The sequence below is a fragment of the Ailuropoda melanoleuca genome, chromosome 15 (genome assembly GCF_002007445.2).
Source record: "Ailuropoda melanoleuca isolate Jingjing chromosome 15, ASM200744v2, whole genome shotgun sequence".
NCBI classification, from domain to species: Eukaryota; Metazoa; Chordata; class Mammalia; order Carnivora; family Ursidae; genus Ailuropoda; species Ailuropoda melanoleuca.
This window is the reverse complement of record NC_048232.1, coordinates 85,803,722-85,820,164: the sequence shown is the minus strand read 5'-3', so window position 1 is coordinate 85,820,164 and position 16,443 is coordinate 85,803,722. Positions and strand designations below refer to the sequence as shown.

At 52.5% G+C, this 16,443-nt stretch overlaps 1 protein-coding gene across 1 annotated transcript in view; it reads left to right on the top strand.

The window, feature by feature from the left end:
* The window catches only part of EFCAB6 (EF-hand calcium binding domain 6), a 249,820-nt gene that overhangs the window by 151,802 nt on the left and 81,575 nt on the right, over window positions 1-16,443 (top strand). Inside the window, exons 19-21 of the mRNA XM_034644165.1 lie at window positions 4,455-4,569; window positions 6,940-7,073; window positions 13,260-13,492. Of these exons, the coding sequence (XP_034500056.1) occupies window positions 4,455-4,569; window positions 6,940-7,073; window positions 13,260-13,492 (482 nt within the window). The remainder of the gene's footprint in view (window positions 1-4,454; window positions 4,570-6,939; window positions 7,074-13,259; window positions 13,493-16,443) is intronic.

Below are 16,443 nucleotides of genomic sequence, written 5' to 3'. Positions count from 1 at the left end.
CTGCTGTGTGCTCTAGCTTGGCCTTGTGCCCCCATGATCTGCTAGAAGAGCTTTCCCAGGGCAGCTGTTATCCCTTCAGTTTGATCCCCAGAATGAATGCACCTGGAAAAGGCCTAAACCCAGCCTGCAGCCTGACGCCAAGCCCAGTCAACCCACAGCCTGAATCAGAAACACCCAGCCAAAACCATCTTACATCCGCCAGACTGCACTTGACCTGCACACCCGTGAGCATGAGAGTACATGTTTGTTTTCTTGTCAGCCACTGGGCTTTGGGTGGTTTGTCAGGCAGAAGCTGGTTCATGGAGTCCCTGTTCCTGCTACAACCCTGTTCCAAACATATGGGCTTGCCCAAACCCAGTCTCCACGGTGTCTTTGCAGGCTGCCCAGCCTATGTTATTTGAATGGGGAGTGACACACTTCCCAGCACGCGGCTGTGCAGAAGATGCCACCATTGCCCATTATTTCTAGAGCCAGAAGCCTCCACTGTGAATCCAGACCGTCACCAGTGCTGTGTTGTTGTCACCGGCCACCAAGCAGCTCTGGGCAGTAACCCGCACCTAAGTTACTGGAGTATCTGCACGCTACTCCCAGGTGCCCCGGGCTCCGGGCTGCTCATCTGTAAAAGGTGAAGCGGAAGCTGATGCCGTCAGGTTCCCCCGGTGCCGTCCCACGGTGTCCGGCCAGCAAGGGTCCACACCTTTGCTCTGCCTCTCACAGCTGAGTCTTTCCAGGGTACAGGGGGCCTCTTTAGCTTCCTTCCTAAATGCTGATCTCCTCCTTTGTAGGATGGCGTCGGTCCTATTTTGTTGAGGAGCCCTGCGAGGCTTAACTAAGATAATGTGTGCAAGTTGGTGCAGTGGCCAGCACCTAGTAGATCTTCCATCAGATTCTCTTTGTTGATGATACCTGTGAAGTTTCCATCACCACCTGGAGGCAGGAAGGTGCGTGGACAGCTGTGAGGCCGGCTCTGGCACTTGTCAGTAGGCGGTCAGTGCCGGGACTCCGCTCGAGACGTTGCAGCGTAAACTCCCCCACCTGAGCCCGGTGTCTAGAGCACCCACCGCCGGCCATGTTCTCCTGCAAGGGGCTTTTCTCCGAGATGCTCCAAGCAGATCACTGCAAGCGGCTCCTCACTGTAAGAAATGCTGAAGGAAGCTCTTCAGGATGTAGGAGTTTGATACTAGATAGAACTCTGATGACCAAGAAGGAATAAGGAACATTGGAAATGGTACATATCCAGTTAAATATAGAAGGCTATTTTTTTGTAATTGAAACATGCATATGGGGTGCCTGGCTGGCTCCATCGGTGAAGCACCTGCCTCCAGCTCAGGTCATGATCTCAGGGTCCTGGGATCGAGTCTCGCGTTGGGCTCCCTGCTCGGTGGGGAGTCTGCTTCTCCTTCTCCCTCTGTGCTCTCTCTCTCTCTCAAATAAATAAATGGAAAAATCTTTTTAAAATGCATATGAGTGCTCAAACCAAACATCGTCTCGGGCTTATAATCTATGTAGATGTGGAACAAGTGGCAACAGTAGCTTAAAGGACAGGGGCCGGGTAAGGCCTAGATGGTCTTGAGTGTTCTTCATTTTATGCGAGGTGGTTCGGTATGAACTCTAAATAGCCTGCGAAGAGGTAGGGTATATATTATAATCCCAGGGCAACCACCAAAAGGATGGTACAAAGAGGCATAGCGAACGAGTACTCCTCACACGGAGAGACGGGTGGGTGGCTCTCTCCCCGGAGGCTCTGCGGTGGCCGGGCTGGGAGAGACCGAGTCACTCACCCAGCTTCTTGTTGTGGCACCTACTCGGGGATGCCTGTCCTCACCAAGAGAGCTGGCGATGTTCCCCTGGAATGGTGTGGCCTCTTGTGGAAGATCCAGTCTGCGATCTAAGGGCCATCCCAGGGATGGCGGGAGGGACGATTTTGTGAATCACAGTATGCCATGGCTTATGCTGACTTGTCACTCTTGGAGGAACTTTCTTCGGGAAGTGCTTCCTAGAAAAGACCAAATGACTTGACTTGAACGGCTAAATGTTTTGAATCTGCTTTATAAACGCTGCAGCTTAGGCTTACGTTGTGCGGTAAATTGCCTCCAAGGGTCATGATAAATCCAGTTGATTTGCTGCTGTGTTCATCTTAGAAATGAGAGTGTGCAAGGGGAAGCTCTAGAGACACGCGTGTTTGTCAAGTGCATGGTGCCTCTTCCAGCGATGCACCCTCTAGGTTTGGCATCCTGCGTGATGCTCTGTGCCCGTGGGGGGTCGCACGCCTGCAACCTCTGGCCGGGCTGCTCCAGGCATGCCTACCCTCGGTGTGCTTCACAAGCCTCCAGGCTGTGAAACATTTGCCTACAGACATTTCCTTAGTATCCGTTACATATGTTTTTGTGAAAGGACTGAGCAGGAGGAATTTGCAATGAATAATTCATGTGTAATTGTTTTCAAAATATAAAGTTATTTTTCAAAGAAAGCAACCAATCTATCCGTTTCAGAGTCCCCCTGCCTCTCGGGTGCTTCTGTGTGGGCCGCAGCTTTCCATCGAAACACTCATGCCATCCCGCGCTGGGCCAGGCTCCTCCGCAGAGCTGGGACAGGGTGCGCGTGCAGATGGCGCAGAGCTGTCAGAATTCCCAGCCAGCCCCTCCTGCTCAGGTCCCCCGGGGCCTTTGGGACAGTCTTGGATTCCAGTGCTGCTCTCCACCGAGCCCCTGCAGGCAACACCACCACACCTGCATTCCCTCCCCTTTTCACGCGGCTTCCGATCCTGCACCAGACACATCCTGCAGCTTTGTTTACTTTAACTCACACACACAAGCCAAGCCAAGGCCAGGGCCTGACCAACTGGGCCAGTACAGACACAGCGAGCCACTGTCGTGTTCTGTTCATTACTGACACTGATAGTGAGAATAAGAACAAGCCAATGGTGCCAGCTCCCTGGGTCCTAGTCCCACACACCAAGAAGGATGCACCCAAACGGAAGGAGCCAATGACTGCCCACAAGTTGTGGTTACCCTGCTGCAGCTCAGTGGGTTTACATTCTGCAGTTCTAGTCTGAAGAGGCCGAGGCAGAATGCTCCGTATCTGCAAAGACCTCAGCACAATCCTGACACGTAACAGGCAATAAGCATGGCAATGGTGATGATGGTGGTGGTGGTGGTGATGATAGTGATAATGGCAATGATGATGGTGGTGGCAGTGATGAGTACTGTCTCATCTCATCCCCTGTTCTTCCCCCCTTCAGCTTCCTCCACAGAATGCAGTCAGTGTAGCGCTGACCCTGCTGTCCTCTGCTCTTCAACTTACTCTAGCTTCTTGTGGCATCAGAGCCCCTGATCTGTGTTAATGGCTGGTCTTTGTATTCCATGTCCCCTTCCCCTCCTAGAACACAGACAAACCCTTCCTTCAAACCTATCTCCAGACTCTCTGCACTCGCAGACAGATATCTTTCATCTGTCCTGGGTGAGTTCAGCCATCCTGGATGTCTTTGGCCCTTAGATGCAAAACACATTTCAAGTGTGATTCAATGTCCTTTTCCAGAAGAAAACTCATGTTTTCTAATTTAAATTGTGGTGCCTTGAGAGCAGCAGGGATGGTATCTCCTATCCTGCCTATATTCCCCTCAGCATCCCTTCTGGGGGAAATTCACCTGCAGGCAGGTAACACTGGCCAGGTTGTTGGCCTACTGGCCACTGGCAAAGGGGTGCCGGCATCATCTGCTCCTTGAACAGCCCAGCTAATCAGTTTCTCCTAGAAAGGCATGGTTCTAGATAATTCCACTTCACTATTTGTAATGTGGGGAAGTGCATTTTCTCATTTGTCCCCCCACCCTCCCAACCACTCCCACAAAATGGAAACCATTAGTAAGCAGTAGGTTCCGTGTGGTGGGAGGAAGGGATCACAGATGACTTTCAGTGAGCACACTCACATAAGGAGAGGAGAGAAGGGTCTATGGATGCCCTCTCCCCCACAAAAAAACGCAGTAGCTTACAGCTTAAACTGTGGATCGTAATGAAACTTCAATAAAAATTTTAGTTTTCCTTCCTCAAACCACCTTGCTTTATTTTGTTCGTGTTTCCTAGGATATACGTGAATATAAATCTCACTTAGGAGACTTGAAACTCACGGCAGTCACAGCAGATGTGAATTTGGATTATCTTGGAAGGTTTGCAGCGCTGACTGCAACCGCCAGGGCCGGGCCCACTGAGCCCAAGCCCGGGAGCCCACTTACTCCTTTGTCCACTCACTCGCTCAACAAACAAACCTTGCACTGGGCCAGGGAGCCAGCGCCCCCCCCAGCCCCGCCCGCAGGGAGCCTGTGGGTGGAGACAGACGAGTAACAATCAGGCTGGAGTACAGGGGCCACAGTGGTGAGGGGCTGCGGGGCTGGAGGGACTCAGTCAGCAGGGAGCCTGCGACAGCCTAACCGCCTCTCCCTCCGCTTTCTTCCTTGCCAGGTACTGGAGGCTAGCGGAATGCCCATGGATGATGACCAGTACACTCTGCTGACTGCAAAACTAGGATATAAGAAAGAAGGGATGAGTTATCTTGATTTTGAAGCAGGATTTGAAGGTAGCTCATCGCCAGCACCAGCCCTGCTGGGACGCGGCTGGTGGCGCCGCCAGGCTGTCCCAGCAGAGCCTTGACGCCACTGGGTTGAAGTAATGTGAGCTGGGACGCGGAAACAGTGTGCTCTAAGACTGGAAACAGACGCTTCTGTGGGATTTTTGTCTGACTGTGTTTCGGCCTTTTCTTTTCACCAAACTGTGAGTGCAGAAGTTTGCCTGACAGAGCCTTCTCCAGACTCAGAGCACAAATGGTTTCTAAAATTTGCTCCAAAGCCCATGCTCCTTCCATCGCGCTTCCTGTCCTTTGAGATTTTCCTCCTGAGAATAGATCCTGCTTGTCTGGTTAGTGGCACCCATGCACCACCATGGCAAGTGTCCCTCCTCCTACTCTGTAGAGAAGGACACAGAGATTCTAAGAGATTCAGTGACACGCCCAGGAGCACTCAGCCGCTGGCTCTCCTCTCCCCCTGCCCCAAAGCGGTTGCCGGGAACTTCGTGGCGTACAGCGCAGTCAAGCCTGGAAGCTGGGGCCCCTGTTTGCCCCCTGCTCTTGTTCTGCTCCCCCAGCAGAGAGATGACGAGCAGCTGACACCCCATCTCTCTGCCGTGTCTTCCTCCCCCTGGTCTCCACGCTTGCTGAAGTTTAGACGGACAAATAAGCCCTCTAGAAAAGCTAATGAAAACACACATATACGTTGATGGGATTCTCTCCTATTTTGCCGCAAACGCACTGCGGGCTGGACAGAGCAGGACGCGGAAGGCCTGTTTGCGTGTTGCCAGCCTCCCCGCATTCGGTCTGGGAGATGACTTTGCAGTGGGATGGGTCTCCCCTGGAGACACTGGCAGCTGGGACTCCTCGCGGGAAAATGCAAAGGTCCCTTCTGACCATGGCTGACTAGCACTTGACAGTCCCGTCCTAGGGGAGGAGAGGTCCCACGTGCATGAAAAACAGGCAGTTCGAGAAGCCATAGAATTTTAGAATGTTGACACTTTGGGTTTATGTTTTGACATTTTTGAAGGAAAACAAAAAGAAGGAAAAAGAACTCACATATATTTTGGTGCTTCCAGTGTGCCAGGTGAGTTCATTTTTCACGTGAGGAAATTGGGGCCCAGGGTGAGTCAGTCACTTGCCCCAGATCCCAGAGCAGCGGGTCCATTGCAGAGTGGAAATTTGGCCCAGTAGCCATCAACTGCTTTTGGCTTTCTCCCTGCCCTGTTCTTTCCTCCCCACTCCTCCTCCTCCTCTGCCCCTCAGCTCCCCAGCCGTGCCTATCTCCCTGCATAGCCAGATGCTGACGGGGATGGGGATGAAGACCTAGGCCCCAGGCTGGCCCCAGGCCAGAGGTCTGGGGTACGCACTTAAGTAGCAGGGGAAAGTGTTTCTGCCAGGTGTAGTGAACCCGAGGGAGGCCACGCCAAGCCCAGGTTAAGGTGAGGCAGAAGCCAGGTTCAAGACTGGACCATAGGATGCCCACGAGCTCCAGACGCTCTGCCCACCGCCCATCCTGCAGACCTCAGCAGTGGGGAGAGGGTGGTGATGACATGTGCAGAGAACCACATCTAAAACCAAGTCCCAGACTTGTAACCTGGCTTTACACAAGGCCACGCTCACATTATCCCAACGTGATGGGAATGGGTTGTTTTTTAAGTAGAGATGATAGCTTGTCCCTCTGTTTTGGGGGAGAGAGAGGGTGTAACTCAGTAATTAGCCTGCTGGGCTCTGGAATCTGGTGGGCCAAAGTTCAGTGTTGCTGTCCATGAACTCCGTGACCTTGGGGGAAGTTGGGGGAACCCTCCCTGAGCCTCCATCTCTTCATATGTAAAATGGGCAAAATAATAGATTTCCTTGCGTGTAAATGAGGCACAAGAAGAGAAGCCACCTCTTAAGGTTGTGGAAAGACCAGCAAATACTTGAGGGCCCCTCGTAAGGTGTCCAGCAGATAAGCGGTCAGGAAACAGCTGGGGATTAACAAATTCTGATTGACTTACACATTGCTATGTTCCGGGCACAAGTCTAGGAACCAAAAGCAGGCAGGGAGATTCTCATTCACTGCCTCCAGGAATGGAGAGATGAGCAAGATGTGGTCCTGCCCTGTTAGAAGAATGGGCATGGTGGCCGCTGTGTGCCGGCCGAGAGCGTGGCCCCGCCCTCCGAGAGCGAGTCCTTCTTGCAGTGGTGGGAGAATGTCCAAGAAACTGAAGGGAAAGACACCAGACCATAACCAAGTTAATACTAAAAGTTCATTTCCCAGAGCCTTATCCCCGTCGAGTATTCTGGCAGGATTTGAGACAGGAAGAGATCCAGCGATGCAACAGAAATAAAGAGGTAGGCACGCCACTAATGGAAGTCTTCTGGTTTATGTCATTGTTTCAGACGCTAAAATGAATGGGCCAGAAGTGACCCCATTGCAGACTCCAGTTCTTTCAAAGAATAATTTAGACAGCTACTTTATAACCGCAGAAGAATGCCTGAAGCAGTTCCCCCAGAGACTGAAGGAAGCCTTCCGGGTAAATGATGACCTATCTACTGCTTTGCTTATGTGGACACCCCCCTCCCCCTGCGCTGCCGTGTGCTCCCCGCCCTTCAGCCATGTGGGCTGTGACTCCGGGAGCCCGTCATGTTCCGCCCATGATGGGACACAGCGCTTCTCTCCACAGGCTTGGGCTTACCCTTTCTCTCCTTCCTGGGGAGGGGGACTGGGGCTTACTCTGCAATCCCCTCCCCTCCCCTCCCCTCCCTGAGGTGCTTCCCTGCTGCTGCTTTGCTGGCTCTGCCTTCTGCCTGGCAAAGGCCTTGGAGAAATAAGGAGGGGGTGGGGTGGGGGGGCAGGACAACCTGAGTTACAGGGAATTTAGGATCCATTCATCCATCCTCTTCACATCGCCTGTTCACTCACCAGACGAGCATTACACACTTAAGATAGGCTGGAATCTCTGCTAAGAGCTGGGGATGAAAGGTAGGAACTCCATCCAATCTAAGACGCAGTTGGTAAACAGAGTGTTCAGGCACATGGGGTTGCCCGTTGTAGAGGGAATGGTAGCTGCCATGGGGGCACAGGGAAAAGACCCCACTAAGGAGGACTTCCTGGAGGAGGTGGCCCCTGAACCGAATCTAAACTCCCAGCATGTGCTGGCCAGAAAAAGAAAAGAACAAACACTAGAAGAGGGAGCTTGCTCAAGGCAGGTGGCAGACAGATCATGGGCTTCGGGGGATAGCTCACCGATTGCTAGGATGGGTTGCATGTGGAAACTGGAATGGATAAGATGGGAGAAGTAGACAGTAGCCATTTAAACACAGAGGCGGGCACTGAGCAGCCTAAACTGCTTCTGTGGTGAGCAGTAAAAGAGAGCGATGAAAAGAGGAGATCAATGTAATAAGCCGACTGTATTAGCTGCAGGGTGCAGGCCCCAGGGTGTGCAGGAGCACGTAGGCAAGGAGGGGGTGAGTCCAGAAGAGGAGGGTGGGGAGCACACTGGGGGTGGAGCTAGCCCCCGCATGATTCTGTGCTTCTAAAGCCTCTTCCCCGCACTGACTGCCAATTGGAGATGCATTTTGGTTACCAAGCTCCCATTTAAAAATAAATGTATTTATGATGACTGTCTAGTTTGGATTTGCAGCATGGTTCTGACTTTGAACGTTGTGTCCAGCCTTCAGACCCTGCATCCTAATTCTTGGTTTGAAAAGCTGCGGTCCCCATAACTGTAGGCAGAGAAGAGCTGGTCTTCAGTGTTCAGTCTGAGCAAATGCCCAGCCCCAGGGAGCACGGAGCAGGTCGGGGTCGGGTAGAGGGTTGAGAGGCTAGTTTTCTGAAGAAGGAAGGCCTGGCTGGAGGGCGAGAGGGCAGAAGGGGAAGCAGAGAGGTCCCGGGAGCAAGCGTCCACTCTGTGCCCATCAGCAGAGGGCCAGAGTGGCCCAGAGGGGTCCCAGGAGGGGTCCCACGCCTCACCCGGGGCGCTAACTCACCCATTCTCTTGCAAGTCAGACTCCTTTTTCTGGCCTCTCCCTCCAGCTGTCTCCTCTGCACACCTTTCCCAGTGGGGGGACTTAGTGGGGAGAGCCAAGCTCTGTGCTGGCACCACTGTTTTCCTATCTTTGGTCCCCGTGCAGCTTGGTGACGGCACACACATGTCCCATATTTGCCAGTGATCTTTAGTGATCTTTAGTTTAAATAATTACATAATGAACTGATTCAATGAACATTCTCAGACACCCAGTCTATCCTGCCAAGAGTGTATAATCTAGTGGTTGAGATAAAGAAGTGAACCTCTAATTGCTGGAGTTTGCAGGGTCTGTGCTAGGATGCGGGTGACGTCTGGGGTCACTGCACATTTGCTTATTGTCCTCACAAGTGGGCGTGAACGAGACAAATTGTGTGCCTTGACTTTGAATGGGAAAGGATAGTCACTCCATCTACTTTATTGAGTTCCTATTCATGAGAAATTCTTGAACATCTACTGAAAAACCCAACTTATATTAGTTTAAAGTACTGTTACAGCTGCTGCTGTTGTTTGCCCAGGAATTTTGTGGCCGACTGAGGCCGTCTCAGCGCTCAGCTGGGGTCATAGGTGAGTTAGTCACGCACCCGCAGCACCATGAAGAGTTGAGGAAATAATTCGTTGTGACCAAATAAGGGGCATTTTTTCTCTCTGACGGTGGTGACGAAAGCAGGTCCAGAGAGCCCCTGGGTGACCGGGCACACGACCTGACCACAGGTTCTCTGTGGCCCCTGTGGGCTCCCTCAGTCCAGGGACAACGTCTCTGCAGGGGCAGGCATGCATCCACGGATTCAGGTACATAATTTTAAAACAATCAGGATCTAGCCCCCCCCACACACACAGGCACGCAAATGGGATCATTCTATACATACATTTCTCAACTTCATTTTTCACTTTATGGTCTGTCCTCGACATCGGACCTTGCAGGCTGGCCTCAGCATGTAGCCCCGATCAGAGCATCCCCTTTGCTTGTCCCCTTAAGACCGGCCCAGGTCCTGCCTGACTGGCCTGTGGGCCCCAGCTCTGCACTGGCTGGGGCCGCCTCTCCAGCTGCACCTTGACCCCTCTCCTCCTTACTTCACACTCCAGCCAGTGTTCTTCCTCACCTTCTCGTCTTTGCACATTCTGTTCCTTTGCCTGGACTGCCAGTCCAACCCCTTTGAGCAGTTAACTGCTACCCAAGTTCTGATCTTTCTTAAGCGCTCAGTCCTTGGTTTTCTCCTTCAGATCTGTGGGGAGATCGGCTGCCATCTGTTCCCCTCCCAACACAAGTGCGTTTGGACTTGTAATCCTATGAGGTGTTAGGGCTGAGTTGTTCCTGAATCATCCACAGTAACTCAAACGGTCACCACAGTGCCTGCCACGAAATAGGTGATCGATATGTGTTTGTTGAATAAAAGACCTCACATTCCATGCCAGGCAATGAACTGGAGGATTACCTACGTGGCCTCATTTGTTTAAATCCTTACACTACCCCATCAAATAGGCACGAGCATCCCCATTTTACAGATGGAGAAGCCAGGACTCTAATATGGGGAGACGCGTACCCAAAGCCACATGTCTAGTAGAGGTCGCATCTGTGTGACTCCGATAAAATTAGGAGTCTTCGTTCTGGGAAGCCAAGACCGAGATGTGGGGAATGATGAAGGTTTTTATATCGGTGAAGATTATCAGCGTGGGTTCCATGGCATCTGGACTGTCCCTGTCATCTGGCAGTCCAGGCTGGCAGTGAGCACGGCTCTCACGCCTGACTTCCGGCACCCGCCACCCTGACTTGCTGTCATTGGCTTGCAGGCCTTTCTGCCCCACTAGACTGTGAGAACTTGGATGTCAGGGACCGTGTTGCTGTTACAGTGTCTCCACCAGCAGAGTGCTCGGCACGTAATAGGTGCTCAGGAAACCCTTGGCCTCTCCAGACCCACCAGCTTCCTTCTGCAGTGTTTCTGCAGCGGCACTCTGAGCTGCAAATACAAGGAAGAGACTGGAGCCCCGTCACATTTACCTTCCAGAAAGGGAGCAGGCAGTGAATGCACAAATCCCCAGTTTGTCAGGCGGTGACATGTTCTATGTAGAAAAATAAGGCAGGGTGAGTGGCAGGGACTGATCAGGGTGCCATTATCCAGAGGGGGTCAGGACACACTCCCTGAGAAGTGACGTAGGAGCAGACATGCAAAAGGGCGCAGGTACTGTGGGGAATTCCTGAGATGCCCAAGGCAGGTTGGCATGTTCCCAGGACAGCGAGGGGGCAGAGGCGAGGAGTGAGGGCAGAGGGGTCGCCGGATTTGGGGGCCGAGGCACAGGACTCAGGACCGGGCTCTGCGGGCGGCAGAGAGCCAGCAGGGTGAGCAGAAGAGCAGCAGGCATCGACCCAAGCTGTTTTGGGATCAGCCCGGCTGCTGTGCCAGCAGGCGGTGGCAACAGCGGGGCGCTGCAAGCCCCTCTTGAGCTTCCTGTGGAACGGGGAGAAGCTGGCACATGAGAGGAAGGGAAGGGCCGGCCGTGATGCCAAGGTTTGTGGTCTGAGCGGCTGAAAGGCAGCGCCGTCAGCTCTGGAGGTGGGAAAGCCGGGGAGGAGCAAGTTGAGGGCAGGGCTTGGGGGTCAGGGGCTTGACTTGGGGTTTGTTTGGCTTGACATCCAAGTGGAGATGCCCCAAAGCCCCAGCAGATGTGAACTTGGAGGGTCTGGGAGGGCCTGGCGCTGACGGTGTCGCGGGGATCAGCAGCAAAGAGGTGGCCTCCACCCCAAGCGAGTCCCCGGCGGTGGTGCTGCTCAAGGGGAGGCCACCAGCTGGTGACACAGGTGCCTGCTTGCAGGATGGCGTGCCCCTGAGAGGCGGGGGCAGCATTGGATGTTGGCGCCCATACCATTTAGCACAGTGATGGCACATGGGAGGTGCTGAGTGCATGCAGGCACTGAAGATAGATCTTTCCACAAAATCCCAAAATGTCTGAACTAGACACCTGAGTCATAGCAGGGCTCGCTTTGTTATAAACGAGGCAGAGCCCGGGACATGCAGGTATGAGCGCAGCACCTCCAGTGTCACCACGTGAACCCGCGGGTGGGGGCTGTGTCAGGTACTGATGGAGACGAGGGGTGCTGGGGCCAGNATGCAGGCACTGAAGATAGATCTTTCCACAAAATCCCAAAATGTCTGAACTAGACACCTGAGTCATAGCAGGTCTCACTTTGTTATAAACGAGGCAGAGCCCGGGACATGCAGGTATGAGCGCAGCACCTCCAGTGTCACCAGGTGAACCGCGGGTGGGGGCTGCGTCAGGTACTGATGGAGACGAGGGGTGCTGGGGCCACATCGTCGACTTTTCAAGCCCGAGATGCAGGAAGTGCATACGGGGGAAGCATGGGCATTGGCCGAGACAGAGCCTGTTCAAAGCCTGGGTGCCAGGCACTTGCTGTGCGACGTCAGGCTACAGTTATAGTAACAGACAACATGCTAGGGCACTTAGAAAATGTGCCAGGTGATGGGCATACGTTAGCGTGTTCAACCCTCACCACCGCCCAGGAAGTAGGGACTTTCATGATCCCCATTTTACAGATGAGAAAATGGAAGCGTGGCCAGGTTAAAGATCTTGCCTAGGGTTAGGCCAAAATGCAGTGGCAGAGCTGGGATCCGCCTCCAGGTGGTGCAGCCCGGCCGCTAAATCACAAGTTCCCACCCAGCCTCCGTCTCCTCAGCTNGTCAGGTACTGATGGAGACGAGGGGTGCTGGGGCCAGATCGTCGACTTTTCAAGCCCGAGATGCAGGAAGTGCATACGGGGGAAGCATGGGCATTGGCCGAGACAGAGCCCGTTCAAAGCCTGGGTGCCAGGCACTTGCTGTGCGACGTCAGGCTACAGTTATAGTAACAGACAACATGCTAGGGCACTTAGAAAACGTGCCAGGTGATGGGCATACGTTAGCGTGTTCAACCCTCACCACCGCCCAGGAAGTAGGGACTTTCATGATCCCCATTTTACAGATGAGAAAATGGAAGCGTGGCCAGGTTAAAGATCTTGCCTAGGGTTAGGCCAAAATGCAGTGGCAGAGCTGGGATCCGCCTCCAGGTGGTGCAGCCCGGCCGCTAAATCACAAGTTCCCGCCCAGCCTCCGTCTCCTTGGCTGCAGGATGGGGATGGCCGTGCCCTCTGTGGCACCACCAACAGAGCAGGTGCACCCGTGCAACGTCCCGAGGGTGCAGCGGGCACGCAGATCTCAGACAGGCTGGCTCCTTGGCACGGTCCTCGAAAACCGGGCCCTAGCCTCTGGATGGCCCCTCAGGGGGCCATCTAGTCCTGCGTTTATTTTCCTGTAGACAGAACTCGCCAAACATCATGAAACTTCTGTAGAAACATTGAGATCTAGACGTTTCTCTGCCCCGGAACGTTCCAGCATCCTCTTGCTTCTGGTGCTGGAAGGAGTGGTACCATAAACACAGAGGGGAGAAGGGAAAGATGAGCCTTTCCTGTCCCTTTTCCCGGACTCTCTGCATTAAAAGAGGGCACCGGAGAACATGGTTTATCATTTCCTGGGAAAACATATCCTGGCAAGGATATTCCTGGAGGATGGAGGTCTCCCAAAAGCAGGAATGGGGACGCCGCCCCTTCCTTGTTTCGGAGATGAGTCCGTCTGTGTGGGGTTGTAAGTCTGTTGTTGTCGGGGTTCAGAAGGAAGTGCTTTGACGTGTGCGTTTTGTTTTTAGGACCCCTACTCTGCCTTCTTTAAAATAGACACTGACAGGGACGGCATAATCAACATGCATGATCTTCACAGATTGCTACTGCACTTACTGTTCAACCTTAAAGACGAAGAGTTTGAGCGCTTCCTGGGCCTTCTTGGCTTGAGACTCAGCGTCACCCTAAATTTTCGGGAATTTCGAAATCTGTGTGAGAAGCGACCATTCAGAACAGATGACGCGCCTCAAAGACTCCTTAGGTAAGAAGGCAGCGTGGCTGAGCGCCTTTGCCCGCGGCCAGCCCAGCGCCCCCGCCGTGCCCACGGGGGTGGGGGGGAGCAATTATTTTGTCTTTTGGGTGGTTCCAGAAAAATCACAGAAGGAATATGCATTCAGTATAAAAAAGCTAGAAAGTACAGGTGCGAATCAGAAGGTACGACCTCATCTAGCCCCACGAGCATCGTGTTGGCACTTCTCCGTGAACCAGGCCAGTCTTCGGAGGCACACAAATGTAGACCCGTTCTTATATTTTTCCTTTTATAAAGCGGGGGTCAGATGTATATGCGTGTTGCTCAGCCTTCCGAGACCTCTTGGCACCCTGCCCTTTGTCTGATCTGTGCAGGGCTATGTGGGGGGAGGGGGGACCCGCACACCAACGCTTGTCCAGACAACTCTCATCCAGGGACTAACAGGTCAGCGCACGCAATCCACGCAATTACCAAACCCCTTATGGTCATTGATGGAAACTGAGTATCATTTCAGGCTTTTCTTATGAATGTAAACATATACGTACACAGTTGACCCTTGAACAATGCAGGATGCTTCAATTCTGCAGGATAACTTACGTGTAGATTTTTTTTACAAATACAGTACAGTACTATAAACGTGTTTTCTCTTCCTTATGATTTTCTTTTTTTAAAAGATTTCATTTATTTCTTAGAGAGAGAGAGCACATGAGGGAGGGGCAGAGGGAGAAGCAGACTCCCTGCTGAGCACAGAGCCTGATGTGGGGCTCGNATCCCGCAACGCCGGGATCACGCCCTGAGCCGAAGGCAGGCGCCTTAACCGCCATGCCACCCAGGCGCCCCAGACGTGTAGATTTTTTTTACAAATACAGTACAGTACTATAAACGTATTTTCTCTTCCTTATGATTTTCTTTTTTTAAAAGGTTTCATTTATTTCTTAGAGAGAGAGAGCACACGAGGGAGGGGCAGAGGGAGAAGCAGACTCCCTGCTGAGCACAGAGCCTGATGTGGGGCTCGTACTGGGACCCTGGGATCATGCCCTGAGCTGAAGGCAGACGCTTAACCAACTGAGCCAGCCAGGCGCCCCATCTTCCTTATTATTTTCTTAACATTTTCTCTTCCCTGGCTTCATTGTAAGAATACAGTATATCGTACACGTAACATACAATATATGGGCTAATTGATTGTGTTCTCAGTAAGGCTTGCAGTCAACAGTAAGCTATTAGTAGTTAATTGGGGGGGCAGTCAAAACTTCTATGGGGATTTTCAACTGTGTGGGAGTTGGTGCTCTTAACCCCCTCACTGTTAAAGGATTGACTGTATATCTTTTTATAAATCTGGTGTCAGCCGTGCAGCTGTTTGGGGAGATGCAAGGACCCCTCCAGCCCTTTCCCAGGCAGTGCTGCACCCCTGATCCCTGTCCGCCCCATGCCAGCCTCCCTCCCAGCGAGGAGGGGAGTCTATGTGTCCAGCCCAGCTGGAACTCCATTTGTCTCCTCCATTTCTCTGATTGAGAGCATACGCCCCCTTAAGCAGTAACAGCAGTGCCATTACTATCTACCCCATTGAGATCTGTTGAACGCCAGCAGGCTTGAATGAAGAAGCCATTCAGCCACTCCTTGAGCAATACTACTATTTTTGGAAACATTACCATCCACTATGAAAATATGAAGGTGTGTTTTCTGCACAGTAGTAACATTCACTAGGCTGTTCTGCCCTCGAGGTACCGGTGGCCCACTCCTTCCACCAGGCAAGGGAGCTGCCTAGAGTGGGGAGCCCTCAGGAGCCCCCATCGCTGGGCCAGATTGCATGACACTTGGCTAGCTGCAGAGGCCCTCTGATCTTACTCTTTAATTTTTCTCTCTGAATTCGTTGGTTTTATTTTGCCTGTAGTTTAAGAAAAACAAGCCAGAAAGAAAACTGTAGTCTCTTTCTAAGTGAAACGATCATATAGCATGTGAATTGGACACCTGCTTCCAATTTCTCAAGTTCTGAGGAGTTTTAATATGAGACTTGATTGCTTAACATTAAAACAATACAAAAATATCCTTCAGAAAGAATTTTCTGGCGAATGTATGCAGAACGAACCTAGAAAATTTCAACCACAAAGCGCCATCTTCCCATCCAGATGACTCAGCCTTATTTGTACGTATGCCTTCATTCAACAAATATTTACTGGGGGTCTGCTATGTGCTAGATGTTGTCCCCGGACAAGGTGATGCAAAGATGAATAAGGCTCCTTTTGAAAGAGATCACAGTTGAATATGGTACAAGTACAAAAAAAAAGAGCTACACTGACATGTAAGGATGGCTAAAGTGCCACAGAGATGGGAACAGCTAAGCCTGCTTGAGGCGCATAGGAGAAGTGGGACATCTGAGTGGGACCTTGAGGTGAGAGTAGGAGTTTGTCGGGTGCAGGCTACCAGATGGTGATTCAAGGCCAGAAAGCGGCATTTACAAAATCTCAGAGGTGGGAATGTCGAGCACATTCGGGAAATGGGGAGAGGATACGGGTGCAGGTGCATAAGTGTCATGCACGGTGGGGCATGGGGGAGGGGAGTCCTGGAGAGTCAGGAGGGCCAGCTGAGAAGGGGCCAGAGAACAGGGCCAAGGAGTTCATCCTTCATCAGCAGACAGGAGAGGGTTTTATGCCGCGGAGGGCGGGGGTCACATCGCGCTGCAAAAAGATCCTTCAGCAGCCCCAGAGTAGAGGACAGACGTAAAGGAGGAGAGCTTGCAGCCCAGGGAGACCCAGTGTGGCCTCCAAGGGTCTGGTGGAGATAGAGCAGAGACCCCAACAACTGCACTGCTTTGGAAAGCCAGACCCTCCCATGGCCAGACACCATGCCCATGCTTTGTGAAGACAAATCCTTTAATACCCTGCAGCGGGGGCGGGGGGCGGACACTACTATGTGACTTCCCAGATAAGGACCCAGCTGATGGGTGGTGGGCAGAGATGTGAACT